General features: G+C 42.9%; 1 protein-coding gene across 5 annotated transcripts in view; it reads left to right on the forward strand.

Moving 5' to 3' along the window:
* Positions 1–81: 81 nt before the first annotated feature.
* Positions 82–25,735, forward strand: part of ZNF10 (zinc finger protein 10) — a 70,353-nt gene continuing 44,699 nt past the window's right edge. Inside the window, exons 1-6 of one of the 5 annotated variants that reach the window (XM_049698547.1) lie at positions 85–225; positions 11,018–11,104; positions 11,265–11,390; positions 12,615–12,741; positions 13,089–13,184; positions 17,481–18,970. In XM_049698547.1, coding sequence (XP_049554504.1) covers positions 12,693–12,741; positions 13,089–13,184; positions 17,481–18,943 — 1,608 coding nt within the window. In that variant the 5' untranslated portion in view covers positions 85–225; positions 11,018–11,104; positions 11,265–11,390; positions 12,615–12,692 and the 3' untranslated portion in view covers positions 18,944–18,970. Of the gene's footprint in view, positions 226–6,533; positions 7,171–11,017; positions 11,105–11,264; positions 11,391–12,614; positions 12,742–13,088; positions 13,185–17,480 lie in introns of those variants that run through there. The other 4 variants (XM_049698544.1, XM_049698543.1, XM_049698546.1 and 1 more) reach the window with 4 other exon arrangements.

The raw sequence follows: 25,735 nt of genomic DNA on the forward strand, positions 1-25,735 counted from the left end.
CGTGGAGCGCGTGCGCGTGCGCGAGGGCCCGGGGCGCGGCGTGGGCTGTGGGGACCGGGTGGGCGCAGGAGGCCGGGCGGGGACCGAGCTGTCGCCGCCCGCCCTGCGGACCCGCGCGGGACGCGGAGGCCCGGATGTGGGCGCGCTCGCCGAGCCGCTGCCTTTGTGACGGTGCCGCCCCGTCGGCGACGCTCCCGGTGCTGCGCCTGCAGGTGCCGATCGCAGGTACACGCGAGAGGGCTGGATGTGGTTTCTTCCTAGCGGGAGGCGGCGCCGCCGTTTCCTCGTCTCCTCGCCGAGGCGGACGGTTTTCACCAACAAATGGTTTTTCTTCCCTGTGGTCTCCCGGCCTGAGTGATCCCCACTGCCACTTGGATTCGCTCGCCTTCGCGTTGGTGGGACGGGACCCTGACGCCCGTACGCGCCGGGCGGTGGTGGGGAGTTTGAACCACATATTCTCAGCGATGCAAAATAAGATTTCTTCTGTTCCTGTTTTTTTTTTTTTTCCTTCCCAACTGGGGCCAGATGTTTAAAACTTTGCATATGGCCTTTCCAGCATCTGCTAAACGTGATCATGCTCTTTTTCGTTAGAGTAGGAAATTTCTTTACAGTAAATGTCCTAACGTTCCTAAAAGACATCCAACGTGGTTATACTGGTTTTAAAAAATATATACTTCTGGATTCTATTCCTGGATATTATAGAAGTTATATGCTGCAGACATTGATGAAGTGGGTATACTTTTAAGAAGTTTGGTGGCAGAAAGGGCTGGATCGATTTCTATTTCTGGCTCCAGTCTAAAAATATTCATTAAAAAAACTTTTTACTTATTGAGACTTATTTTGGCAGTTATTTTCCTCAGAATTGCCTGTCTTATCAATATTTTCAGTGTTTAAGATCCAGCAGGTTCGGCATCTCTAGCTCCTGGCTTCCTGATCTTCAGTTGTTGGGTTTTCTTTTTTAATCAAATAGATTAATTGAGGGTGTGTGTGTGTTTAACCAGTTTGACTTTTCAGAGATAGCTCATAATTATTATATTTTTATTTTCTCTTGACAGTTAAACGAATCAAATTTGTACATAATCTAACACCTGGTATGAATGTGAAAGATGAGGTTGACATCAAAATTACCTAGATCCCACCCAAAGTATATGGAGAAGCAGAAGAATTTAAGTTCTATCTTTACTTCATATACAGAATATACTGTTAAAGAAAAAAATAAGAAGTAAAAGGGAAGACAGGTTGTCATCCACAGTGCTAGCTAAAAAATATTAGTCACCTTACCAGTGTTGACTAAAGTTAACCTGGGACATAAGTAGCACAACCCCTTCCTGCCCCTTTTTAAACTACCTCAATACTGCAGTAATTTTCTTCGGCGACCTAACTAATCTCCTCTTCTCTTGTTTCATTAAAATTGTCCCTCTGTCTTGCAAAGCCTCCTGGACAAGTGGATGGCACACATTCCTGTCCTTCTTGAAAATTGTTCATTTGTTCTTTCATTCCCTCTCTCAACACATATTTCTTGAGCTCTTAGCATGTGCCAGTCACAGGGCCAGTATTTGAGATATATATCATAAGTTAAATGATTAAGTCTGCTTATCAGTATTTTATATAAACATCGCAAACTTTTGTTTAGGACAAGATATTAATAGTATTTACATAGATACAAGGTGTACCTTCTGGAAAAGAGATGACAAAGTATCTTATTAATTAACTGCATCGCCAGCATGTACAAGAGATTTAGTTAATATCAATGAGTTTAGTAAAGGGACTGGAAAGAGCATATATATTAACAGATTGCTTAACTGTCCTCAGTAACAAATTTGCAAATACCTTTGTAGAAGAAAGTCTGTTCACAACAGGAAGAAGATACCTAGTAATTTTAACTAGAAATGTATCTGAATAATAAGAGAAAACTTTAATATAATCCTAGAGTCATAAATAAGAATAAAGGATGAGTAGGAATGAGAGCAGTTCTGTTTATGGATTAAATGCACTTGTCAAGAAAATATTATTGGGATTGTTTTTTTAAAGAACCCCATGCAATTTGTTCTTTCTTTTATGTCTCCATCTTCTTAAAAATGTCATGAAAGTGACTCCTTTTCCTTTTAATTAGATGAGAAAATGTTTCTGTTAAACGAAAAATACTCCTAGAAATGATGAGTTCCCTTGGTTTTCATCACATAATTCAAGCACTGAAAGCTTAGTAGCATATAGTTTAAAAAACATTTTAGTTTTAAAAAATTTTTGTTTTAAGGAAAAAGACGTTTCATTGTGTGATATCTCCGTTTTGCTTACAATAGACTTTCACCTGTAGTTTTCCTTATAGCATGACTCAGATCAGCCAGGGTCTTAAATCTTCTGGCTCTGAAGCAAGGTCAGGACTGGTGTGTCACCGGCTGTATATGCATCTCTGGCTTAGAACCGACACCAGGAGCATAATTTTTGCCTCTTTCCACACAATACCTTTCTGCTGTCTCATCCTTACCTTTTCTGGTCAGTATTTTATTATGAAAAAGTTTGAACATACAGCTAAACTGAAAGAAGTTTACAGTGAATACCTCCCCTCCTAGACTCTACCATTAACATTTTACTATACTAATTTGAACATATATCTGTCTGCCCCTTTCTTCATCAGTCCCTCTTTTTTGGGATGCATTTCAAAGTAAATTGCAGCCATCAGTATGCTTTCCTGAAATACTTCTGAATGCATGTGCATTGTTAACCAGAATTTAATGTTTGTTTCACTTATGCTTTTGATGTGAAATTTACATAAAATGAAATGCACAACCTGAGAGTGTCCGTTTGTTGAGTTTTCACAGATGCACAATCTTTGCGGAGTATGGCTTTGCTGTCTCTGCTGCTGGGTCCTTTTGCTGATGATCCCTTGTCCTTCACAGATGCCAAATACCAGTGAACTTATTCAGAACCTTAAGAGATCTGTTCTCTTTTATTAAGAATTACACACTCCATATGCCCAAGCAAAACGCTATCCCCTAGAAGGTCTCGCCGGTCCCTGGGCTCTGGTCCTCAAGCACTGGGTCTTCCAGTCTCCATTGCCTGCCCTGAGGGCAGACATCTGTACAAACCACAGGTTATCGCCAAGTGTTTGACAAGTGCCGGAGTGAACAAATACAAAGCACTGTGCTGGCCTCTTTCCAGGTTTTAGAGTGAGGTTATCCCAGTTCTCAAGTAGTTCTTCATCTTACAGGGAGGTGGGCAAATGAGCCGGGCGTTGAAGTGCTAGGAGCGTGGGCAAAAGGCTCCAGGGATTTTCTCTGGGACGATGGGAAGGCTTTTGGAAAAGGTGGCATGTGAATGAGGCTTAGAGAACATGGGGCAAGTGCAGTAGGATTGAAGGTTGAAAGGTTGTCAGGGCCCAGAATGTGGATGGTTGTGATCAGAGCTGTGCCTGGAACCTCTGTGCCTCATATGGTAACTTCCATAGCCTTCTTGCTGGTGCTGGAAGCTTCTTTCAGGCCATCTCTGCCCTGGTGGTTTGCAGAATAGCAGCTCTCAAAAGACATCTGAGTCCTAACTGCCAGAAGCTGTGGCTGTATCAGCTTATTGGCAACAGGAACCGTGTAGATGTGATTCAGCTGAGCACCTTGGAACGGGGAGCCTGCCCTGGGTTATGTGGGTGGGACAGGGGGGCAGAGGGTGAGGGTCGGAGGACTTGTGACATCGGAGGCAGCAGGGCACAGGGGGCAGTGACCTTGCTGCTGCGGGCTTCCTGCCTGCAAGTCTGGTCCCTCCCTCCGAGCTGTTGAGCCCACCCCTGCCCTGCTTCACGCCTACAGACACGCCCAGGTCCGCATTTGATCCTACGGCCTCTTCTAGCTCCGCCCTTTCACTGCTGTTCTCGCCTCCAAACTTTTCAGCCCTATTGTGGAATTTGTCTGCTGTTCCCGCTTTAGCGAACCTTCATCTAGCCAGTCAGGGCACTAGAATCCCTAATTCATCTGAACTCTGTTAATCCTCCCTTCCTTGAAGTTATCCCTTCTGGCTTCTGATATACATCTCTACAGCTCTTCTACAGATCTGTCTGTAGATCTTCTCATTCTCTGGTGGATCTTTCTCTGCTTCCTTTTTGGGCATCCTTTTCTCCTCTGTTTTCTTCCTAGATACTAATTTATCCCACAATTTTTTTCCCTTTTAGATCCCCATGATTTTTTAAGATTAATTAATTTATTTTTGGCTGCGCCAAGTCTCTGTTGCTGCGCGCGGGCTTTCTCTAGTTGCGGCGAGCAGGTGCTGCTCTTCGTTGTGGTGTGCGGGCTTCTCATTGTAGTGTCTTCTCTTGTTGCGGAGCACGGGCTCTAGGCGCACGGGCTTCAGGAGTTGTGGCACGCGGGCTTCAGTAGTTGTGGCTCGCAGGCTCTAGAGCACAGGCTCAGTAGTTGTGGTGCACGGGCTTAGTTGCTCCACGGCATGTGGGATCTTCCTGGACCAGGGCTCGAACCCATGTCCCCTGCATTGGCAGGAGGATTCTTAACCACTGCATCACCAGGGAAGTCCTATCCCACAATTTTCTGGTCCTACAGTTTATTTTACTCTCCATGGTATCTTTGGTTGATTTTATACACTGCCATGGTGTCATATGATAATGCTGTTACCCAGCTTTACCAGATGTTCTGTCTCCTGGTGAGCTTTATAGGAATCATGGCGCAGGGATGTATAATCTCCCTTAGACCCCATCTGTCTCCTTCACCTGCATCAGAGTAGATGAATACGTCACCCCCAAATCTGTGACTAAAGATCCACCCCCACTCCCCGCAAGAAGTTGTTCTGTTTGAGAATATAGCTGTGCAGCTTGAGTAGATCCAGGTAGAGCAGAAATGTGGATGGCGGCTGATACAGCTGGATAACCCTCACAGCTAAACGTGTCCTTCTCCCTCTCCCTTCTCTGGCTCACGCACCGTGTGCACAGCCAATCCTACCCCCAGACATTATTGTCCATTCTGTCACCCAGAAACCTGGGGTCACCTTGAACCCTTAACCTGTATTCCCATTCACATCTAATCAATTCCATTGCTGCGCTCCTTTGTGCTCCTGTATTCTGGATCACAGTTTCCCTCCTGCCTGGTTTCTTTGCAGGTGTTTCATCCCCCTCTAGTCCATCACACAACTACCTCAAAGGCAGACACATCTGTTGTCATTGCCCAGCTGACAGCATGTGGGCAAGAGCCTGTTTCTGAGGACGGCACTTTGGGCCTCTGTGGCCTCGACCTGGCCTGTTTCTGGCTGCTCCCTGCCCTGCACCACATTCGACGGCCACACTGAGCTTCTCCCCCTACGTCACCGTCGAAGGCCCTGCTTTTGTTCATGGTTCCCCACCCTCGCTTATCTGCCTGAACTCAGACGCGTTCTGGACTCAGCCTTAGACCCCCAGCTCGTGCTGGCTGCTGTCTATGTTCCATGGAGGTTGGTTTCTTCAGCTTGCCTTAGCTGCTGAGGGCAGGGATAAATGCTTCGCTCACATTTTATCCCCTGGGCGTGGGACACAGCCGGGATCATAGTAAAGTGTTCAGCAATGATTTAGAAAAATGACAGAAGATCACAATAGTTATCAGCTTACCTGCTGTTTCCCTAAATACAAATGAAAACCCATCCTGGTGTCCCTCCCCTGGCAATATCTGTTGTTACGTTAGAGAAGTCAGTTTTGTTCAGTTGCATAAGAATATCCTTTGTAAATCTGGTGTCTGATGGAAGGATCTGATTACCCCCAAGAAATGGTAGAAACTGAGAATTAAATAGACTCCATGACAGCTGGGGTCAGTGGCTGCCAACCGTGGTGCACGTCGCACGTCAGAAGCACCTGCAGTGCTCCCTCCCCAGGGAGTTAAATGAGAAGCTCTTGGTGGGGGAGGGTGGCGTGGGACCCAGGTATTAATAACTTATTAATATAGGGGGAAAGGCCAGTGTGCAATCAGGGCTATAAACTGTCAGTTTAGATAAAGTTTTAAGTAAATTATCTAGAAGTGGGCGTTAAGGGAAATTAGGGTGACATAAGACTATTTGCTTTAAATCATAAAACAGGAGAGTCACTGGAATGAACCTTAGATGTCCATGTAAACTGGAGGCTGTATATAGTTTTTTTTTTTTTCTTTTTAAATAAGATCCTATTCAAAGTTTATCAGTGACCAGAAATTTCCTGCCTCTTTCCGTGACCTGATCTGTTACCAGGTGTTGTTTGATTAATGGTGTCTTACTATTATTGACTTGTAATTGACTTCTTTGTGACTCCACACATTTCTCCTAATTCTGCCCTCTGGAACAACTCAGAATAAATATTATCCCTGTGGACTTCCCTGGTGGTGCAGTGGTTAGGAATCTGCCTGCCAATGCAGGGAACACGAGTTTGATCCTTGGTCTGGGAACATCCCACATGCTGCAGAGCAACTAAGCCCGTGCACCACAACTACTGAGCCTGAGTTCTAGAGCCCGCGAGCCACTACTACTGAGCCTGCAAACCACAACTACTGAGCCTGTGCTGTAGAGCCCACGAGCCACAACTACTGAGCCCGTGTGTCACAACTACTGAAGCCCGCGCACCTAGAGCCTGTGTTCCGCAACAAGAGAAGCCACCGCAGTGAGAAGCCTGTGCACCGCAACGAAGAGTAGCCCCTGCTCGCCACAACTAGAGAAAGCCCACACACAGCAACAAAGACCCAACGTAGCCAAAAAAAGAAAACATAAAATGTTTAAATATACATATATTATCCCTGTTCCACAGGACCTGTAAATGTGTAAAGACCATTCTCTTGCTTCACCCAAGTAATTTCTTATGCAGGCTGGACGTCCGTGGTTATTTCAGCCTTTACTCACCTGAGCTCAGTGAGGGAGGGGCCTGTCTGAACAGCCGTTGCTCTGGGCTCAGCCCCTGGAATAGTACTTGGCATGTGGTTCGTGAGCCCTTGGTTAACATCTGGATCAAGAAGGCGTTCATCCCACCTTTCCATCCTGCTGACTGGATTCTGACTCCTGGAAATGAGCCTGTGCTCCTCTGATGATACCCCACAGAGAACACGTGTCTGCTTCTGTGTCTTAACTCCCACAGCTGGTGTGTTCAGCTAAAATTACTCAAGTTTCTGGGGAAGGGTTAAAAGAAGTAAGGACGGATCTGTGCCTGGCATCAGAGACCTCACCCCAAGCAGACATGACCTTGGGCAGGTAGCTGTGCTCTCTGGCTGTACTTTTGTTCAGTTCATGTTGCTTCCTGTTCTAGGGACTGTGGGAGCACAGAGGTGAAAGAACACTAAACCTTCCTGGAGAAGTTAGGGAATGACACAGGAAAGGGTGATGTTTGATCTTGCAGGATGGGTAGGATTTTACCAAGCGGCACGAAAGGGCAGAGCCTTCCTGGCCTAGGACTAGGGCGTGTGAAGAGGTTGGGCTGTTCAGGTGGTGCAGCATGGATGGGTGGGTGGGGGGGTTGTAGTTTGATGGGACATTTAGGGCTAGTGAGGGAGAAAAGGGCCCGCCACAAAGAACCCTATATCCATGCTGAGGACTTGGTCCATTTTCCTGTGAGTACTGGGAGATCAGCAGAGAATTCTAATCAAGAAGCGCAGCTTACGTGTTTTACAGAGATGATGCTGATGTGGACACTCATCGGAGTGAGAAAGTCCGGAGGCGGAGAAGCCAAGCCCGAGCCAAGGCCGTGGGATCTGGAGGGGTGGGGGCTAGAGAAACGTCTAGGAGGGGATTTACAGGCTGTAGTAACTGATTGGATGTTAAGAGGACAGGGTCTAGAAAGATACTTGTGTTACTTGTCCCTAGATATCGTGTATGTTTTTAATTAACAAGCAGATAATCCTTACCGTGTGTCAGGCACTGTTTTCTGTGTTTCACAAATATGGACTCATTTAACTCTCGTAATAACCTATGGTAGGCACTATTTAGTCCCCACTGTACAGATGAAGAGACCGAGATACTGAAAGGTTAAGAAGCCACCTGTGAGCAGTGGAGTGGGGTCTGAACCTAGGCAGTCTGGCTGCAGAAGCCATGCTGTTAACCACAGTTGGGAATATTCAGTTGAGGTTGGGGAAGACATAGGGGCAGAGGACAGAGTGATCTATTCATTCCAGCCCAGCACTGAGCCTGTCGTGAGCCAACAATGGGATGGACCATGGGGTAAAACGAGTAGGTGTGCTCTGTGCTCTGTAAGTGCCCAGGGGGCCATTGAAAGGGCGGAGACTGGGAAAGACAGAGAAGCAAAAAAGGGTGACCTACATTTAAGCTAATCATAATTTTAAATTTTTATTAGTATTTTTAATTTTTAAAAGTGGATGTATAGTTGATTTACAGTGTTGTGTTAATTACTGCTGAACAGGGACTTCCCTGCTGGTCCAGTGGCTAGGACTCTGTGCTTTCATTGATGAAGATGTGGGTTCAATCCCTGGTCGGGGAACTAAGATCCCGCAAGCCGTGCGACGTGGCTAAAAGACAAAAAAAAAGTTACTGCTGTACAGCAAAGTGATTCAGTTATGTATGTGTGTGTGTACATTCTCTCTTTTCATATTCTTTTCCATTATGGTTTATCATAGGCTATTGAGTATAATTCCCTGTGCTCTACAGTAGGACCTTGTTGTCTGTCCATTCTATATATAACAGTTTGCATCTGCTGACCCCAGACTCCCAATCCTCCCCTCCCCCTCGGCCACTGAAAGTCTGTTTTCTATGTCTGTGGGTCTTTTTCTGTTTCATAGCTAAGTTCATTTGTGTCATATTTTAGATTCCACACATAAGTGATATCGTATGGTATTTGTCTTTCTTTTTCTGACTTACTTCACTTAGTATGATAATCTCTAGTTGTATCTAATCATAATTTTTTAAGTCATTAGAGAAGACTAAGAAGTACCAAGCTGTATAGAGGAAAACTAGGTGAGGGGCTACCAAAGTCAGTAAAGAGGTTCAAGAACAATTGAGAGGCCAGCAGTGCCTCTATAACAGGTGTCATTGGTGAAAACCAGTTTAGCACTGGTGAGGGGGTCAGAAACCGTAGTGCTTTTATTCATGTACAATAAGTATGGGTAGAATTGAAATGGAAATCCTTAAGATCTCCAGAAGACAAAGGGGGCAAACAGTGTAAAAGAAAGCAAATACAAAAGAGCCATCAACATAAACATATGGAAAATATTCAGACCTAGTATTCAAAAGGTGGAAATTAAAGATACAATCTAAATTTAAAACAAGTTAAAAGTGCAGTGTTTATAGACGTCTACTTCTGTCCAAGATGGAGTAACAGGGAGGGGATTTACCTATCCTCTTGCCCAAACAAACAGCAACAACAACAAAAAGACAAAATACATGAAACAAACGTTTAAAGACATTCGATATCAGACCACAAAGGACAGTTATCCCTGAGAGATGGAAAACCAAGCAGGTTAGCCCTCTGACTGCCCCGGTTTATTGCCTTGAGAGGGTTTCCAGGTTACAGCAGAGGTAGGGGAAGCTGAGAGGGGCTGAGCAGACCCTGAGTCCAGAATGCAGAGCTGAGGCTGGGGAGGGCAGGGCAGCAGCCTTCACAGAGTGCAGAGGGTGCCCTCGAGTGATCACACAAAGCACACACGGGGGAGGAAGCTGCAGGGAACAGCATGTGGCGTTCACATGGGGGTTATGGCCATTACTGCTGGCCAGGCTGGAAAGCTCTTCTGATTCCTGGAGCATTGGGAGTGGAGCTCTATGAAGCACTGAAAAGAAAAATACCTGTCTGCTTAGTATCCTATATTTGGCAAAAGTATATTTCAACAACAAAGGCAAGACAACCTCCAGAATGGGAGAAAATATTTGGAAGTTATATTATCTGATAAGTGTTTACTATCCAGAATAGATAAGGAACTACAGTTCAACAACTAAAAGACAAATGTCCCGGGCTTCCCTGGTGGTGCAGTGATTGAGAGTCCGCCTGCCAATGCAGGGGACACGGGTTCGAGCCCCGGTCCGGGAAGATCCCACATGCCGCGGAGCGGCTGGGCCCGTGAGCCATGGCCGCTGAGCCTGCGCCTCCGGAGCCTGTGCTCCGCAACGGGAGAGGCCACAACAGCGAGAGGACCGCGTACCACAAAAAAAAAAAAAAAAAGACAATGACCCAATTTAAAAATAGGTAAGGTACTTGAACATACATTTCTCCAAAGAAGATACACAAATGGCCAGTAAGCACATGAAAATAATGCAAATGAAAAGCACAGTGAGATACCACTTCACCCCTACTAAGATGGCTATATAATTTAAAAGATGGCACAAGTGTTGGCAAGCATGGGGGGAAGTTGGAACCCTTGTACATTACTTGTGTGAAAGTAAAATGACGCAGCCACTATGGAAAACAGTTTGGTGGGTCCTCAAAAAGCTAAACATAAAATTACCGTATGAGCCAGCAATTCCACTCCTAGGTATACCCGTCAGCAGATGAGTGGATAAACAAAATGTGGTGGGTCCATACAGCGGATTATTATTCAGCCATTAGAGTGAACTACTGATACAGGCTACAACATGCATGAATCTTGAAAACATGATGCTGAGTGAAATAAGCCTGACATGAAAGGGCAAATATCGTATGATTTCCTTTTAACCTATAAGGGAAAAGAATCTGAAAAAGAATATATATATATATATATATATATATATATACACATATATATATATATATATATATGTAAAACTGAGTCACTTTGCTGTACACCTGGAACTACCACAACATTGTAAATCAGCCATACTTCGGTAATAAAAGGGATTTTTAAAAAATAAGAGGATTTGATGTAGTATTAGAAACATTCAGTTCCAAATGAAATTTAGCATGGAACTCTAGAGGTTGCAGGGTGTGGGAGAGGCAGTCTTCGGAGCTCTTTTCTTCCTACTCTTGGGGATTTCGGGCACTATAGGTGTATTTCTGGAACAGTCAGATGTCGTCTGGTTGTGTGGATATATAGGTACAGCAGTTGGTCTGAGGGAATCTAGACTCGCGATTAATGAGAACCAGGTCACAGCATCTCTCCTCAAGTTTCTGCCTTTTCCGCAGCTTCACCTGCTTGGGATCTCCTGTTACTCAGGAAGCGTCAGGAACGAGGAGGGCATGGAGGCCGAGTTGCTAACTGCCCGGTCCCACGTAAGTTGGGCTGCCTTCATTCTTTTTTGTTTTCCGACTGAGAATCCCTTTTTAGTTAAGGGTTCTTAAGGGATCCGTATCTCAGACACTTCCTCCAATAGACTAGCACTGTTTGTTTGCTTTATTTATAGCTGTAGTTTTATTTCCTTTCATATCAAAGAAACAAAACTTGAACAGAAATGTGTGAAATACTGAGGACTCTGATGAGATGCTCTTTCGTCTACAATGAGGAATGACTGAGCACACAGCAAGCTTTCTCCCTTCAAGATGATGACAGAACTAGGATGTTGGTGCCTTTCTGAGGGATTCTCTGGTCCCTGGTGGTCTTGGGTGTGGGGCTGGTGTGTTAATTCCTCCCTGGGGACTGCCTGTGGAGGAGCTTGGGGACAAGTTAGGTAATTATCCAGGAGTAACTGCAACCAAGACAGGAAGAGCCCCGGGAGAGGGTGGGTCCTCTGGGGACAGAGAGATGGGTGGGGAACCCTCCTTCAGCCTCACTCAGCTTCGCCCCTAGGTGATCCCTCATACTTTACTTCTACGTATTCAAAACCCCACCAGAAAGCATAGTCTTTGCTTTTGGCTGTCCTACATATTTTGAAGGATTTACGGGAAGAAAAGTAGTCTATTGTATTTACCCAGATATTTACCCTTTTTCTTTCTCATCCATCATTCCTGAGATTTAAAGTTTCTCTCTTGTGTCATTTCCCTTCTGCCTGACGAATTACCTTTAGCATACTTTTAGAGCAGGTCTGCTGGTAACAAATCCTGTTTGTTTAACTTTCTTTGAGAATGTATTTTTCATCATTCCTGAAAGATATTTTCACCCAATAATTGAAATTCTGGCATGACAGTTCTTTTCTTTCGGCATTAAAAAATCCCCACTATTCCACTGTCGTTTTACCTTCACAGTCTTTGATGAGAAACGCTCAGTTATTCAAATGGGTTTTTTTCTGTGTCATCTATAGATCCCTTTGATGTGTCTAATAAAGGCCTTGCTTCTGTATCTATTGTTTTATTACTATTAAAATATAATCTCTTCTCTATTTTTTAAATGCCTACCAATATTTAGGAAAAATGTTTTGGAAATTTATTTTAGGTCATAAAACATGGCTAGGTTGGTCTCTTAAGCATAAAGTTGCACTTGAGCTCAAGACTGTTTTTCCCTTCTTCTCCCGCCTTGTATTAGGTTCTAATTATTTTACATAAGTGTAGATTAACTGATTCTCCTTGCTTTAGCTGTTTACAACATACTTGATTTAAATGAAAGTGTTTCTGACAGTTTCTAAACTGAAAGCATAACATGGAACAGGTTTCTAGACAGTACGTACTTAATACCATTCCTTTTAGGACTTGTCCAGAATTCAACGTAAATACTACTCACTCCTAGAATGAGTTCTATTCTGTCCTGTTTCCCTACCCAAGTGCTATCTGCCTAATCTCTCTTTCTGTCAATATTCGGGAAAGGGAGGGCAGAGATATACATCAGGTTCAAATTTGCTTTGTGTTGTAGACACTGGTGACCTTCAAGGACATACTTGTGAACTTCACGAGGGAGGAGTGGAAGCTGCTGGACCCTGCTCAGCAGCTCATGTACAAAGATGTGATGTTGGAGAACTACAGAAACCTGGTGTCCTTGGGTGAGATGGACCTCTGTTTGGGGGTTTTGGGTTCCTCATTGATCAAAAGGTATGGAGAGCCTGAAGCATACATTGGAGTGTGAGCTTGGGGCCAGGGACCTAATTTCTTTGGGGCATGGAACAGGGTTTTCGTACTCCTTCTGCTTTTATGAAAAAAAAATTGTTTTGGTTTGTTGAATTTTAAGAAATGTGTATTTTGCTGCCTCTGTAGCCCTACCTTGTCTACTCTTCAGAGCCCCCCAGGACTATTGAAGGGGCCCGGGGTTGGGGGTGAACTGGGATGCTTCTTTGTGTCCAGCCCAGAGCTCCCAACCCTCGCCCAGTTCTTTATCTTTCACTGGGAACAGGGCATCAGCTTCCCAAGCCAGAGGTGATCCTGCAGTTGGAGAAGGGGGAGGAGCCATGGCTGTTGGAGAGAGGGATTCACCAAGAGACCTATCCAGGTGAGAACCAGACCACCCGTTTGGGGGAGGAGTCCCTGGCGAGAGTGGTCACTAGTTCTCTGCATTTCGAAGGTGAGGACTGGGTTTATTTAGCTTCGGTTTCCCCACTGCTAGTCTGCTTTCTAGTCTTGTCACACTTCCATTTGCATTCATTAAAATTATCTTTCTGATGTTTCCATCTCCGGGCTATTGTATAAAGAAGATGTGGCACATATATACAATGGAATATTACTCAGCCATAAAAAGAAACGAAATTGAGCTATTTGTAATGAGGTGGATAGACCTAGAGTCTGTCATACAGAGTGAAGTAAGTCAGAAAGAAAAAGACAAATACCGTATGCTAACACATATATATGGAATTTAAGAAGAAAAAAAAATGTCATGAAGAACCTAGGGGTAAGACAGGAATAAAGACGCAGACCTACTGGAGAACGGACTTGAGGGTATGGGGAGGGGGAAGGGTGAGCTGTGACAGGGCGAGAGAGAGTCATGGATATATACACACTAACAAACGTAAGGTAGATAGCTAGCGGGAAGCAGCCGCATGGCACAGGGATATCGGCTCGGTGCTTTGTGACCGCCTGGATGGGTGGGATAGAGAGGGTGGGAGGGAGGGAGACGCAAGAGGGAAGAGATATGGGAACATATGTATATGTATAACTGATTCACTTTGTTATAAAGCAGAAACTAACACACCATTGTAAAGCAATTATACCCCAATAAAGATGTTAAAAAAAATTATCTTTCTGTTTCAGTGCTTGGTTCCAGCCCTGTTCATTTTGCTTTCCTGATTATTACTACTAACTCAAGCATCTGTGTCCTCTTATCTTTCATAGAATTATTCTATTATCTTTGCCTGTCTTTTCCCTGTCCTGTGTCCCTTCCCACAGCCTTTGATCTGCTGCTCTGTGTAAGCTCTGCCATGGGACCCCATCGCCTGCCCCTGCTCTGAGTTTGTTTTTTGCCGGTTAGCAAATTGCAGCAGAGGCGTCACCAATCCCTGTTGACTTAACCCTCCTTCCTTTCCAGAATTGCTGCTCTCAAAAACACCTGTTTTCTCATAATCTAGCTCTTTATTTAATTTTTTTTTCATTTTAATATTAATATCTGTAAAATGCAGACCACTGTGTGGATTTCTAGCATCAGTCCTTTCCCCAGCTCCCCTGTGTAGAGAAGATCAGCCTTCTGGGTTAAGAAATGAAGGCAGTGCTTCATCTTCCTCCTGTTCTGTTCTCTCTGAGCAATGCTGTCTCTGACCCCTGTCTCTAAGCTCAGTGCTCTGATGTCTTTCTCCTTAGCCCAGCCATCTGGGGCGTTGCTGTCTGGACCTTGCTGCTGATGGCCAACTCCATGTGCTAGTGACCCACGTTGACTCCTGGGGACACATGGCCTCCCAGGCCCGGTGCAGTCTAGGCACCTCGTAATCCTCTGGCACTCACGTCCACTCATGTCAGGCATTTCCCTGAACCTCAGGCTGTGAGTGTGATGTGAATGAAGTCGTTAGCGTCTCAGTCGTCCTCTATGTTTCGCCTCCAGTCCTTTTTTGTGAAACCTTTTGGCTTATTAAGTACAGGTTCCTTCTTTTTCTGAGCTTCCACTTTGTTTCTACTTTTAAATGTCATAAATTTTGTTTTTGACTTTTTTTACATTGGGCCTCGTAGGTGACTGTAGCCAGTACCTGTCTCAGGGCAGGTCCCTCAGACACTGGGAAGTACTTGATCAGTCAGCTGCTTTGGGGCCATGGCAGGAAAGACTGTTCTCTGTTTCCTTTCATTTCCCTATTTCTTCCTGTCCTTATTTTTTCCATTCATGTGTTCAGTTTAGCAGGCTTTCCTGGATGTCTGTTGACAAGTATCCAAAAATAACTGACTATAACCAGCAGTTTAAATTTTTAGTGGGAAATTTGTTGTCAAAAGAAATACTGAAATTCCATGTATGTGCTTAATCGACTGGAATTTAAGGGAATCTACAAGTTCTGGGAACTTCATTATCAAAATGAAAAGTATAATGGGTGATGGCTTTAAAAACTCAGTTGATGAATTGATTAATGGATGCTGCAGATTTTGAAGATAACGCACCTGAGTTATCTTCCACATTACAGAACACATGGAAGATTTTTAGGACTTTAATGCGTCCGTGTTTTCTGTCGCTTTCTCCAGACTTGTCTTTCCATACCCAGCCCTACCCCTCATCACACATGTTCATTCTAGAATTTTCCAGTTGGCATTAGTAGTTTGAAAAACTTCTCCATGGGATTCTGATGCACTGGGTGGAGGAGAGGGAAAAGATGGCATATGTCCTGTCAAAACTCATCAAGGTAGAGGTGTGTGTATATGTAATGGAGTATTATTTATCCTTAAAAAGGAAGGAAATACTGCAGTTTGCTACAACGTAGATGAACCTTGAGGACATTATGCTGGGTGAAATAAGCCAGTCTCAGAAGGACAGACAGTGTATGATTCCACGTATGTAAGGTACTTGAAGTAGCCAAAATTACAAAGGCAAAGTATGATGGTGATTGCTGGGAGCTGGGTTGAGAGGAGATTGGGTCCTTATTGTTTAATAGGTATGGAGTTTCAGTTTTATAAGATGAAAATGGATGGTGGTGATGGCTGTACAACAATGTGAATACACTTAATACTTGAATTGTGTACTTAAAAATGGTTAAGATGGTGCATTTTATGTTATATGTATTGTTTTAATCACAATTTTTTAAAAAAGAAATCAGGGTGGGGAAGAAACTAGCAACTAACAGAGCTGGGAATGAAAATGAGGACTGGGAAAGGGGTTTGGGTTGTACAAAGGAGGCAGTTAGGAGCCTGGCACAGGGATTGTTTACCAGGGATTGTTTCCTGTGGCAGCCAAAACAAAGTTCCACAAACTGGGTGGCTTAAATCAACACATTTATTGTCTCACAGTTCTAGAGGTCAGAAGTCTCTAGAACTGTGTGGGCAGGCCGTGTGCCCTCTGGGGCTCCAGGGGAGGGTCCTTCCCGCCTCTTCCAGCTCTGGTGCCCCAGGTGCCCCTTGGCTTGTAGACACATCACCTCACCCAGCCTCCATCTTCACATGGCTGCCTCCCCTGTGTGTCTGCCTCTGTATCTTCTCTCCTTTTCTTGTAAGGACACCAGTCAGATTGGATTAGGGCCCTCCTACACCAGTACTACTGCATCTTAACTAATTACATCTGCAATGATCCTATTTCCAAATAAGGTCATAACCTGTGATATTGGGGGTTAAGACTTCAGCATATCTCCTCTGGGGAACACAATTCACCCCATACACCAAGTAGGAGTAGAGTATTGCCCCACTTATGTAGGAAGAGGTGGTATTGGGTAAATAGTGGATTTTTTTCTAGATTTCAGAACCAAACATTTTAGCTGAAAGGCATTGAGAAACAAACACAGGCTCTGAACCAGGGAAAATAATTTGCAGTAATACGCATGCATATAAACAGAAGGGTGAAAAGTCCAGGAGAATGTGAGTTAGGGTTCAGGTTCTGAGTTAGTGTCCTGCATTAGTCCTGTCAATTTTAATTAAGTCTTGGTGTCTCAGAGCAAAGGAATCAAAGTAGAAGATGGGGATGATGATACCAGTGAGCATTACAAACCGTACTGCTTCGGTGATGAGCTCCCACCTTATATGATACTTAGGATAACCTTATAGGTCCTTAAATGACAGAGAAGCAATATGATTTTTGAAAACTTTAGCAACTTGTCTAAATTCACCACTAGTAGTAGCAAAGTGTAGGTTAGAACCTGTATCTGGGTCCCTTCTGTGCAGTCACCCTGCCAGCCGACCCCATGGCCTTTCTGAGAGGTTTGCTCTGTCAGTCACATGTAATCATTCTGTACCGCTTTGGTGGCATAGATAGAAGCCATTTCCTGCCACGTGGCTGCTTTCATGGTTTAGGAATGTGAAGAGTTCATGTCAGGGAAGGGCCTGGCAGCAAGGAGACACGTCAGGTTCTTTTATCATTAATAGTCAGGTTAGATCGTGGCAGTGCAGCGCTTTCTGGGTTTCCTTAATTGCCACCCCAGCACTGAATATCCTGATCCCATGTGTCATAGCCAGTCCTGTGGCTTCTCTTATCCTCTTTGCTCCTTTTATGTGCATATTATAGCCCGGCCCATTTCCTGTTAATGGACCTTCCTTCCCTTTCTCACTCTCTGTCAAGGTTACAAAACCATATTTAAAAGCAACTCTGCATGACTTACATACTTTTTTCTACATATATCCTACCATTCTGACCTTAATACTTTTTTTTAGTTATGTAAAGCTTTTCCATTTCTTTCAGATTTGGAGACTGCAGTGGAAGTTAAATCATCAGCTTCCAGTAAGAGCATTTCTAAAGATAAACACTCCTGTGATGTTAAAATGAAAAGAATGGCAAAGAGTGATCTCTGGTATTTGTCACTGGAAGAAGTCTGGACACATGAAGGTCAGTTGGACAGGCCCCAGGGCAGCCAGGAGAGACATCTGAGGCAAGTGGCATTCACCCAAAAGAAAGCACTTCCTCAGGAGAGAGTCTGTGAAAATGGGAAATACGGGGGAAACTGTCTTCTTCCTGCTCAGCTAGTACTGCGAGAGTATTTCCATAAACATGACTCACATCCTAAAAGTTTGAAACATGATTTGGTTTTCAGTGGTCATCAGGAAAGTTATGCAAGCAACAGTAATGACTCTGGTCAAACCTTCTGTCAAAACATTCACCTTCTTCAATTTGCAAGAACTCAAGCAGGGGATAAATCATACAGATGCCCTGATAACAACTCTCTTACTCATGGTACATCCCTTGGTATATCAAAGGGTACACATAGAGAGAAACCCTATGAATGTAAGGAATGTGGAAAATTCTTCAGCTGGCGCTCTAATCTTACCAGGCACCGGCTTATTCATACTGGAGAAAAACCCTATGAGTGTAAAGAATGTGGAAAATCTTTCAGCCGGAGTTCTCACCTTATTGGACATCAAAAGACTCATACTGGTGAGGAACCCTATGAATGTAAAGAATGTGGAAAGTCCTTCAGCTGGTTCTCTCACCTTGTTACCCATCAGAGGACTCACACAGGAGATAAACTGTACACGTGTAATCAGTGTGGAAAGTCTTTTGTTCACAGCTCCAGGCTTATTCGGCACCAGAGAACTCATACTGGAGAGAAACCTTATGAGTGTGCCGAATGTGGGAAGTCTTTCAGACAGAGCACGCATCTCATTCTGCACCAGAGAACCCATGTTAGGGTGCGGCCCTACGAATGCAGTGACTGCGGGAAGTCTTACAGCCAGAGGTCTCACCTTGTTGTCCATCACAGAACTCACACTGGGCTGAAGCCCTTTGAGTGCAAAGATTGCGGAAAATGCTTTAGTCGAAGCTCTCACCTTTTCTCACATCAGAGAACCCATACGGGGGAGAAACCATATGCATGCCATGACTGTGGAAAATCCTTCAGCCAGAGTTCTGCCCTCATTGTGCACCAGAGAATTCATACTGGAGAGAAACCATATGAATGCTGTCAGTGTGGGAAAGCCTTCATTCGGAAGAATGACCTTATTAAGCACCAGAGGGTTCACATTGGAGAAGAGACCTATAAATGTAATCAGTGTGGGATCATCTTCAGCCAGAACTCTCCACGTATAGTATATCAAATAGCTCACACCGGAGAGCAGTTCCTAACATGTAATCAGTGTGGGACAGCACTTGTTAATAGCCCTAATCTTATTAGATACCAGACAAATCATATTAGAGAAAATGCATATTAATGTAATAAATATGGAATTCTTCACAAAGAGCAATAACTTTATTTAGCATTGGAGAACTCCTTCTGGAGAGGAGCTGCTTTCAGTCTTGTTACTACCCTTTCGTGCACTAGAGAATTGGTCCTGGAGTGGGAAAAACACACAAATTTCACTTTAGTATATCAGATTGTCTTCTTTTCCCAAATTCCCACAAAAGTAGTTGGACTGGGAGCATTCTTCCCCCAGCATTAAATGCTAAAATCTGAGAAGGAACGATTAAGTAAGTGAGTTATTGATAGATGATCCAGCTTTGTTTCCTTCAAAAAAATAAATGAGAGTGCTACCTCAAAAAGGCAAATAAATGAGAGTTGCTGCTGAGGGGAATAAAAAATGGGTATAGTTATTGTAACAAACAATGGAAAATGATATTCCAGTGAATTAAGATGCCATTTTTTACTTGATTGTCCCTCTCTCCTGGGACACTTCGTAGTGTTTAGTCTGTTTTATGTGTCTGATATAAACCACATTTTGGCTAGCAGCAGGGAAAATCTTATCATGTGAGGCAGAGAAGGAAGAACACATTTACTACTATTAGTATCCAGTTTAAATATATTTGCATGTGGGTAACAATTGAAAATGTATCTATGGATAAATGAACAGAATTGACTTGTTAGATAAGGGAATTATGAGTGAGTTTTATAGTCTATTAGGTGTCACTGTAATAATTATTTGAAGACGCTTTTAAATATTAAAAAAGGATATATGGTTTCTCCTATTCTACCATGAAGGAAGTTTGAGAACCTCCTGCTAGCAAACTTTCCCATTAATTCTAAGTTGTTTGGGGTCATAGAGTTGCGCTCCTTGGGACAGGCTGCTAAAGACTCTTGGGAGGTTAAACACAATGATCCTCTGGATGTTGGGACCTAAAGGAGCATTGGATACTTGAACATGCCAGGGAGAGGCTCCATTTGAGCGGGAGCATGTACCCGGGCAATACTTGGAGCAAGTATGCTCCTAAAATAGACACAGCACTGCTTGTATCTTTATGAAGAAAACAGTGGTTAAGAGTATGCGTCTGAGCTGGGCTCCCCAAGTTGAACTCCCACCTCTGTCCTTCCCTTGCTGGGTGAAATTGGGCATGTTGCCTAGCTGCTCTGTACCTAACTAACAGATGTCCTCCTCTGCAAATTAGGGATAACATTACTTACCTCATGGGATCGTGGTGAGGAGCAAACAAGTAAACATATAAAGAGCTTAGAACATGCCTCATGTGTATGAAGTGCTTTATTACATTAGGTGTGATTGTTAACATTACATTATTGCCCCACCCTAGTGTCTGTCATTCACTTTAAACTGCTTGATTGCCAGTAAGAACTGATGGAGTTCTCACTTCGCTTCCAGTCACACATGTCTTCCCCTTTACCTGCATCAGAACTTACCAACCAAGGAAATCACTGACCCATAGTGGGTATATGGATGCATTTCTGAGGATCAGTAAACAGCTTTTAATATTGCATTCAAAAGCATTCTCTTTGTACAGAGGTTTTCCCTTTAAGAGAGAGGAACCTAATCTTCAGATTCTCTGGTAAGTCCATGACCCAAAAAAGATTTAGAATGAGAATCTGTTTTACTCCTCTGTTTCATTCTGTAAATGGATCTTGTGTGTGTAGGAACTGACCATTATTTGCCACTTTCCAGCAAACAATGTGTATATGTTAGATACTCACTGATTGTTGAATGATATAAAGATTGTTGAGAATAACAGGACGATGACCTTGCTGTCTCTCCCAGGACTAATCTAGAAATGCTTGTTAGACTCAAGAGACCTGAGAACTGCAGGAGCAAGAGGCCACAGCTCACTCTTCTGGCACAGTTGGGATGAAGGCCTCACGTTTTGAGAACCTCCTGGTGCCTCAGTTATGGCTGAGTAACTCCTCATTGATTACACACCATTCATGTATGTAACGTACTCCTACCAGAAGTGGTTTTCATTAAAAGCAGTGGTTCTCTCTGGGCGTAAAAGACGAGCCCCGTAGCTGGGCCTCTTAGAATTTCCGATAACGTATGGCTCAGTTTTCCTGAACTGTGTAGTGGAGATACTACTGCTGGTACCTATGTCCGAGGATAGTTGTGTGGATTAAGTGAGATACTGTGTAAAGTACTTGAAACAGTGCCTGGCACATAGGAAGTACTGTATGTCTTAGCTATTAATAATAATAATATTACTATTATTCACACTCTAAGGAATGTATTTCTGTGGATGATCACTGAAACAGTACTTATAATACTGCAAAATTTGTAATATTAAAAATGTATAATAGAAAAATTTTTATTTATAGACATTAAGGTTACACAAACAGAAAGCTTGGTAACATAAAAAATGTCCTTGTGATGTACAAAAAATGCATGATAAATAATTGTCAATACCAAGTTAGCTCAGATATGTAAAAATAAATGAATTTCAAAAAACGGAAATGAATCTTGCTCAAAACTCTAAGGAGATTTGTCAAAAGATCAATAGCAATTAACCTACATATTGGGAGAATTGGTGTTTGCTTTTCTTTCTTTCTTTCTTTTTTTTTTTTTTTTTATACTTTTCAAAGTCTCTTCAGAGAATATATATTACTTTTAGGATCAGGAAAACAATCTTTTCAGTGATGGAGTGTTTTCTCTTCAAAAGTTCTTATCTACAAATAAGCTACTGGAACTTTAATAAGGGAATTTGGCAAGGTTGCAGGATACAAGATCAATATACAAAAATTGATATGTACAAGCAGTGAACAATTTGTAAATGAAATCAGAAATACTATCTCACAATGATACAAAAATATGAAATACTTAGATATGTTTAATGAATTGAACAAGATCTGTACAGTGAAGGTATAAAACATTGTTGAAAGAAATTCAAGAACACATAATAGAGAGCATGTAATAAATATTATAAGTGAAGAAATACACCATGGTCAAGGATGGACAAACTCAATATAGTAGGAGTGCAATTCTCCGCAAACTAATCTTTAAGTTCAGGGGCATTTGTGTGGAAACTGACAAGCTAATCAGGAAGTTATATGGAAATGCAAATGACCTAGAATAACCAAAGAAATTTTTTTAAAAGGATAAGGTTGTAGGGCCTACAATACCTAATTTCAAAGTTTACTATAGAACTATACTAATAAAATGATGGCATGAGGGTGGATATAGATCAATAAAACAGGACAGAGAGTTCAGAAATTGACCTACACATATATTGTCAATTAAATTTTGACATGAGAGCCAAAATAACTCAATGTGGAAAAGACATTCTTTTAAATGAGGGGTGGTGTGACAACTGGATATTTGTATGGAAAAAACCCTCCCCTTATCTCACATCACATCCAGAAATAACTCAAAATGCATTGCAAACCTAAATGCAAAAGCTAGAAATTTTCAATATCTGGAAGAAAACATAGGAGAAAATGTTTATGTGTATAAGAAAAGATAGAACAAAATGCATGAATCATAAAAGAAAAATGATAAATTGGACTTAATAAAAATTTTAAAACTTCTGCTCTTTTGAAAAGAACATGAAAAGGCAATCCATAGGCTGGTATATTAACAATATGTATATCTGACAAGGGCTTGTATCCAGAATACAAAGGATGCTCATAACTAACTCATAAATTATACAGTAAGAAGGTGAACAAAAAAATGTGCAAAATGATTTGCCAGATGCTTCACAAAAGAATGTGTATAGATGGCCAGTAAACCCTTGTAAAAATGCTCGACAGCATCAGTCATTAGGGAAATGCAAGTCAAAACCAGGAGGATATAGGACTTCATATCTAGTAGCATGACTAAGATAAAAAAGATAAGGCTAGTTATTGAGGATTGGAACCCTCACACGTTGCTGGTGGGATTATAGAATAGTACAGCCACTTTGGAGGACAGTTTGGCATGTCTTCAAAAGGCTAAACATACAGTTACCACGTGACCCATCAATTCCATTCCTAGGTAAATAACCAAGAGAAGTGAAAATATGTCCATGCAAAAATGTGTGCCTGAATGTTAAGCATTGTGATCGCCTAAAACCAGAACAAACACAAATACAGTAAACTCAATAGATGTCATGTATAATAATTCACAGCATGTGAGTAGATAAAACACATTGTAGTCTAGCCCTGCAAGGCTAAATGGTTAAATCTTAAAAGCATTCTAAGAATTCAGACACAAAGGAGTACATACTATATGACTCCCATGTATAAAGTTCTAGAAAGCGTAATAGATAAAGGAGAGAGGTCGGGGGTCACCTGTGGCCCGGGTGGGAGAGCAATTGACTGCAAACAGGACCATAAGGGGACCACTGGGAGTGACCTGTGTCTTGGTTGTGGTAGTGGTTCCATGACTGTCTTCATTTGTTAAACTCATTGAACTGGACACTTTAGCTGGATCCAGGTTGTTGTGTGTAACTTTTAACCTCAATAAAGTTGTTTTTAAAAAATCGGAAAACCAAGGATTTCTGGGAAACAAGAAAATCTGCATCTCGAAGCGAACGCTAATAACGAATGTATGGTGGTTTTTATTTTTGTAACGCATCTTCATCATAGACAGCTTGATATGAGATAGCCAATCTGCGAAGCCCCTTAATGCATTAGGTTTTTCTCTGTCTATAGCCCTATGAGGAGCATAATATTATTCCCCTACAGTTAAGGGCACTAGAGTTTGGAAATTTTAAGTAATTTGCCCCAAATCATGTAGCTAGTAAACGGTAGAGCTTCATTTGAAAAACAGCCAGCAGGGACTTCCCTGGTGGCTCAGTGGCTAAGAATCCACCTGCCACTGCAGGGAACACAGGTTCGAGCCCTGGTCCAGGAAGATCCCACATGCCGTGGAGCAACTAAGCCCGTGCGCCACAACTACTGAGCCTGCGCTCTAGAGCCCACGAGCCACAACTACTGAGCCTGTGCTCTAGAGCCCGCATGCCACAACTACTGAGCCCGTGTGCCACAACTACTGAAGCCCACGTGCCTAGAGCCCGTGCTCTGCAACAAGAGAAGCCACTGCAATGAGAAGCCCGCACACTGCAACAAAGAGTAGACCCTGCTCACCACAGCTAGTGAAAGCCCGCGTGCAGCAACAAAGACCCAATGCAGCCAAACAACAAAAAAAGAAAGAAAAACAACCGGCAGATCTTAAAATAGAAAGATTATCCTGGATTGTTGTGTGGGCCTAATGTCATCACACAAGTCCTTAAAGGTGGAAGAGGGAGACAGAAAAGGAGACCAGAGCGACGCAGCGCGAGGAGGACTCAGCCCTCTGTTGCTGGTTCTGAAGGTGGAAGACGGGGGCCTGAGCCAAGAAATGCTCTTGGCCTCTAAAGTCTGGAAAAGGCAAGGAGAGGGTTTTCCCCAGCAGCCTCCAGAAGGGCATGCAGCCCTGCCAACGCTTTGCTTTAGCCCGGGAAGACCTGTGTCGGACCTTCGACCTTCAGAACTGTAAGATAATAAATGTGTGTGGTTTTAAGCCACCAAGTTTGTTTTGTTACAGCAGCACAGAAAACTAACACAACATGAGAACTTAGCAGATAACAGGGATTGGTTAACAAATCAGTGGGCAAAGGATGCTAACTCTACATTTCAACCTAAAACCTGTAGAGCCTTCCTTTCCACGTTTAATATTTAATCTATTTTTTAAAAATAAATTTATTTATTTTTATTTTTGGCTGCGTTGGGTCTTTGTTGGTGTATGCGGGCTTTCTCTAGCTGCGGGGAGCTGGGGCTATTCTCTGTTGTGGTGTGCGGACTTCTCATTGCGGTGGCTTCTCTTGTTGTGGAGCATGGGCTCTAGGTGCTCAGGCTTCAGTAGTTGTGGCACACGGGCTCAGTAGTTGTGGCTCAGGGGCTTAGTTGCTCCACCGTGTGTGGGATCTTCCTAGACCAGGGCTCGAACCCATGTCCCCTGCATTGGCAGGAGGATTCTTAACCACTGCACCACCAGGGAAGTCCCATATTTAATCTATTTAGAATTTATTTTAAATATATTGTGAGACAGCAGTTTTTTTTCTATTCTTGTATAGCTATCTCATTGTTCCTGCACAATTTTTATTTATTTATTTATTTATTTATTTATTTTTGGCTTGCACAATTTATTGAAAAGTTTGTCTCTTCCACAATATTTTCCTCCAATATTTTATTATGAAAATTTTCAAACATACAGAAAAGTTGAAAGAGTTTTACAGCGAGTACTGATATTCCAAACTCAAGATGTTGCCTACTGTGTTGAACTTGCTCTGATGGTGCAAAAGCCATAGGGGTACCACTATGGGCACTCCCCATGCATCCAGGAAGTGGCATCAAAGACATTTATTAGTCGTCATTATGTTCTTCATCATCACATTCACAGTTAAAAAAAGAAGAGAAAAGGACCAATTTTGCTTCTGGATGTCCTTGATGGAGCAGTGAAAACTAACTTTATTAAATCTTAACTCTTGAGTCCATATCTTTTTAGTATCTATGCAACAAATATTCTGTGCTGCATCCTGAAGTTCCATATCTGTCTCCAGAAAATGTACTTCTGTGATTATGTGAGTTGGGAGCTGAACTTTGCGTGAAAGCAGGACTGAAATATGAGGCAGACGTGGGTGAGGCAGACACATTCTCAACTGCCAACCAAGTAAGCTGTCACACAAGGGGAACAAGTGCCAGCCAGCATTGTCTGCCAATACAAAGCTAGAGTTTTCAAGTGCAAACAGAATTCTGGAAATCTTGTATCTGCCACTGTGAACTTCACAGATTCCCAGTACTTAAGATCAATAATGATATTGATGAATACGAGCTTTCA

This window comes from Orcinus orca, chromosome 15, assembly GCF_937001465.1.
Source record: "Orcinus orca chromosome 15, mOrcOrc1.1, whole genome shotgun sequence".
NCBI classification, from domain to species: Eukaryota; Metazoa; Chordata; class Mammalia; order Artiodactyla; family Delphinidae; genus Orcinus; species Orcinus orca.